This window comes from Haematobia irritans, chromosome 3, assembly GCF_050003625.1.
Source record: "Haematobia irritans isolate KBUSLIRL chromosome 3, ASM5000362v1, whole genome shotgun sequence".
NCBI lineage: Eukaryota > Metazoa > Arthropoda > Insecta > Diptera > Muscidae > Haematobia > Haematobia irritans.
Window position 1 is genome coordinate 104929425 of NC_134399.1, and position 4599 is coordinate 104934023.

The window sequence follows — 4599 nt, forward strand, 5'->3', positions numbered from 1 at the left end:
ATCGATCCCATAAACATGCAGCAGTATCGATTATGCCGTCGGACTTAAATTATAATGTGCACAATATATGGGATATGTTCGACACGAGTACTGTCGTCCGGAATAACTGATAGTCTGTAAAGCGCATTAAGGCCAGTTTTTTCATTGTGTTTCTGCTTTTATTTCAACTGGAAAAGTAAACAAACAGACCTAATATCAGACCTAATGTCAACAATATACCCAACGAAATGGCAACTCTAAAACGATTAAAAATTAATCGATTAGAGATACCACCAATCGATTAAACCCAAAATCGTTGTTCGTAGCTTTCGTTTTTATAAGTGATTGAAATCGACCGAAAAGCGTCAAAATTACAGGAGGATTTTAATAAAATTTTTACAATTCATAGAACTACATAGAAAAAAAGGTAACAGAAAATAAATAAAGCCGCGATAATGATAATCAATTTTCGTATGTGACATTCGTGGTCAAAGTTACGTACACCGCAGCAGGAAAAAAACGAGATCACTGGAAAACGGTCAAGGGAAATTGCGGAAAAACTACAACAAAGAACAATGAAAAAAAAACAAAACCAAATGTAAAAAAGATGTTCTAGAGTGATTTGCAGCAGGACGTCTAAAAAGATAATGTAAAAATGACTGTGTTTTTATCTTCCGGTGGGTGTACACTGCGTTCTGCGATTTAATTAAACAAAAGCATCCAAGTATAAGAGGTGTGGAACAATTGGTGTACCACACCATGACAGGCGAGTGTTAAAAAAGGTTATGATAGCTCAATGTGCATTGTTGTTTTTGCAAAACAAGAAGAAAAAAAATAAAATAGTGAGCACACACACAGGCACTAGCAATCACACAAACAAACACGGGCTCGGACAAAGGCAAACAGCACACTGCAAAGAAGAAAACACAGTCGGGCACACTAAACTTAACCTCAATTTGTAGGTTTGAAGTGACACAAACATTTTCTTTATTTATTTCAAAAATCTCGTTTTTGTATAAGGCATTTACAAGGCCCGTAACAATGTGTCAATGTCCAGTTTGTTTACATGATACTAAAATTTCAAAGAAAAATAACAAAACAATACGAATAAGAAACATTTTCTAATTTGCATTTATTTTCAGTCTCGGTCTACCCCTTCATAACATCTACAAGAATTAACCTATTTAAACGAGACAGCATATCCAGTTATTGCAACATCATTGATAGCAATGGGTAAGAATCATCAATCCGAAACTTGGGATGATGGTTCCTCGGATTCATCAGAAGAGAAAACAAGTCCAACGGCAGCCACACGCTCTTGTCCCCATTTGAAAAGGGCTGTTGATTCGGGCAAATTACGCAAACTACTAAAAGCCACTGGCCTTCTCTTGGACTGTGCTGATTGCCAGAAAATGGGTGTAACTTCACCGGCGGCTGAAGCATCGGAAAATTCCATTGAATCACCAATCGGTGGTTTTGAGTACGACAATACATTATGGTTGTGCCTGAAATGTGGATCACAGCTTTGTGGTCGGTCCAAGAATAAACATGCATTGCAACACTTTAAGGTAATTATTTAGAAAATAGGCATTTTCATTACATATGGGCTCGGAAAAGTTTTCCATATGTTCTCAATGGATTGCTATTTGTCCTCTACTTTAGGTGTTGTTCTTAATTTAATGTCATATGTCTGCTTATTGTAGGGATACTGAAACTGCTTTATTGTTAAATCTTGTATATAAACTTGAGATTGAGTTGGTAACATCGCTTTCTTAATGAAATTTGGCTGGTTACATTTTATCAAATAAGTTCTAAATAGTGATTATATTTGCCTGTATATGAGCTCCACTCATATGGTTCAGGTGATCCTCTACAGAAATTTATCCACCATGGACAAATACTTATGTGAAAGTTAAGTCGAAACCACTATTAGGTGGTATAAACGAGTATTGCAATATATTTGGATTTTTCACTATACGACCTATAGGGAAGTTCTTACTATCAGAAAGTATGTTAAAAAATAAGGTTTTCGATTTATTGTCTGAATTTGATATTTGGATAAAATTTGCAATTAAAATTCAGAAATGTATGGCCTAGGAGAACTCAACTGCAAGTGATCGAAACATATTAAAGGAATACAAACCACAAAACCGACTTCTAAAATAGAAATATCGATTTTTTTTTACTTTTGTCGAAAAGTAGATAGACATTTGGAAATGTTGACAAGTCTACAATTTTAAAATGTCGGATGTTTAAAATAATCCTGTTTCCTTATTCCATGCTAAAGTTTTTTTCTTTGAAAATACTTATTTTTAATAATATGTATTCCCATAAAAATGAAACGAGCTTCTATTTATTTAAACAGTTCAAAGTCCTTAAAGGGCCAAATTAACGAATTACAATGTACTACTCTAACAAAGAAATAAGTTTTTTCGAATGGGGTTTCGTCCGATGTACAGGAACAGGGCATAATTTAAGCATCCGTATAGAGAAGATCCACACCGTCCAAAGATATTATTGTATGCAATCAAAGCATTACCCCTAGGTTATTTTTGCTGTAACTATCTAAGGAAAGTCTGTGTTGGTCTCTACACAAAAATGTATCCGATACGATCATCGTGATTGATTGATCCAATTAATTTTTTAATTGAAATTGCTTTAATCACGAATTCAAAACATTCGTTAAAAATAATTTGCTCTTCAGTACATACAATTTATTTTTAAATTTTTTAATTAAAATTTGATTGATTTTCATTAACCTTTTCAATTGAGGTAATCAATAATTTATACTATTATTATTTAGTTAATATTTTTTGAAATTTCAAATTATAATTATAGTTGGATTTTTCTTTGGTTTTGAGCCAAAATTGTATTATCCTATCAATTTGGAAGTATCTTTTAATTTAATTAAAATGTAAATTGAGATAACTAATATCTCAATTAAGAACGTAAAAATTTTCAATAATTTTCTTGACTTATTTTATTTTTGCATTTGGTTAAAAATTTTTTAACTGATTATGTTTTCAACTACAATTTGTTTAATTGGAAATATTTTGATGATATTTTATATCTGTGTGATAGGAATTGTAATGAGAATCTAAATTCTCAAAATTGTATAAGTCTATTTTATGACTTCTTATATATTTGATAAAAAAATGATAAAAACGTTTTTTTTATTAAATCCTCAGCATAAAAAGAAATACATCACATTACCTTTTCAATTAAAAGTTGGATTAGACGAATTAGGTCGCTTTGACTTTATTTTCAAAACAAACATCCCTTTCTCCTGAATTGTTCAAACTGCTAGTCGATATATGAATAAATCATTTCATTTGAGAATTGGTATATTGTATAATAATCTACCGAAAACATTGAAACATTTGGCTTTACTATTACACCAACGAAAGAACCTGCTTTAATACACAGATAAAAATATCACCAAAATATTTCCAATTAAAAAGTTAATTGAAGTTGAAATTTTTTTCAATTAATAAATTAATTGGTACAATTAACTTTTTAATCAAGATAGAAACATTAAGTTAATTAAGTCAATGTTTGAACATTTTAAAATTTTTAATTAAAAAGTTAATTGATACAATTAACTTTTAATCAAATTCGGAAGACTAAGTCAGTTTATGATGATGATGAACATTTTTTTTTAAATTTTTAGTTAAAATTTTTTTTTCAAACAATCAATTGTTAATCCAAATAAAAATTCTAAGCCAATTCAGAATGTAATTGAAAATAGTTACCTTTTTATTTAATAAATTAATTGAGTTTTGCAATCAACATCAATTAAATTTTTAATTGAATCAATTAAAAAATTAATTGAAATTTGGCAATGAAATCAATTAATTTTTTAATCAAGAATTTTTTCTATGCCCAATTAAAACTGTGATTGATACTATCATTTTCGTGATTGAAGACATTTCAATTAAAAAATTAATTGGATCAATTAATTTCGTGATTGAATCAGAAAAAAAATTTTTTGTGTGTATGTTAAGTCAGCTGCATAATTTAAAGATAATTGATAGAAACTGTGTATAATGAGAAGACTCTTGGCGCACGAATTAAAAAAAAAAAAAAAAAAATATATATATATATATATATATATATATATATATATATATATATATATGTATATATATATATATATATATATATATATATATATATATATATATATATATATATATATATATATATATATATATATATATATATATATATATATATATATATATATATATATATATATATATATATCAGATCCAATTGAAATTACCATATATATATATATATATATATATATATATATATATATATATATTATATATAAATATATATATATATATATATATATATATATATATATATATATATATATTATATATATATATATATATATGTGTATATATATATATATATATATATATATATATTATTATATATATATAATAATATATATATATATATATATATATATATATATATATATATATATATATATATATATATATATATATATATATATATATATATATATATATATATATATATATATATATATATATATATTATATATATATATATATATATATATATATATATAAAATATAT

At 26.5% G+C, this 4599-nt stretch overlaps 1 protein-coding gene across 4 annotated transcripts in view; it reads left to right on the forward strand.

Moving 5' to 3' along the window:
* Nucleotides 1-253: 253 nt before the first annotated feature.
* Nucleotides 254-4599, forward strand: part of Usp16-45 (ubiquitin specific protease 16/45) — a 14474-nt gene continuing 10128 nt past the window's right edge. For 2 of the 4 annotated variants that reach the window (XM_075298412.1, XM_075298415.1), the window contains exons 1-2: nt 254-406; nt 1122-1547. In XM_075298412.1, coding sequence (XP_075154527.1) covers nt 1209-1547 — 339 coding nt within the window. In that variant the 5' untranslated portion in view covers nt 254-406; nt 1122-1208. Of the gene's footprint in view, nt 407-617; nt 762-806; nt 938-1121; nt 1548-4599 lie in introns of those variants that run through there. The other 2 variants (XM_075298413.1, XM_075298414.1) reach the window with 2 other exon arrangements.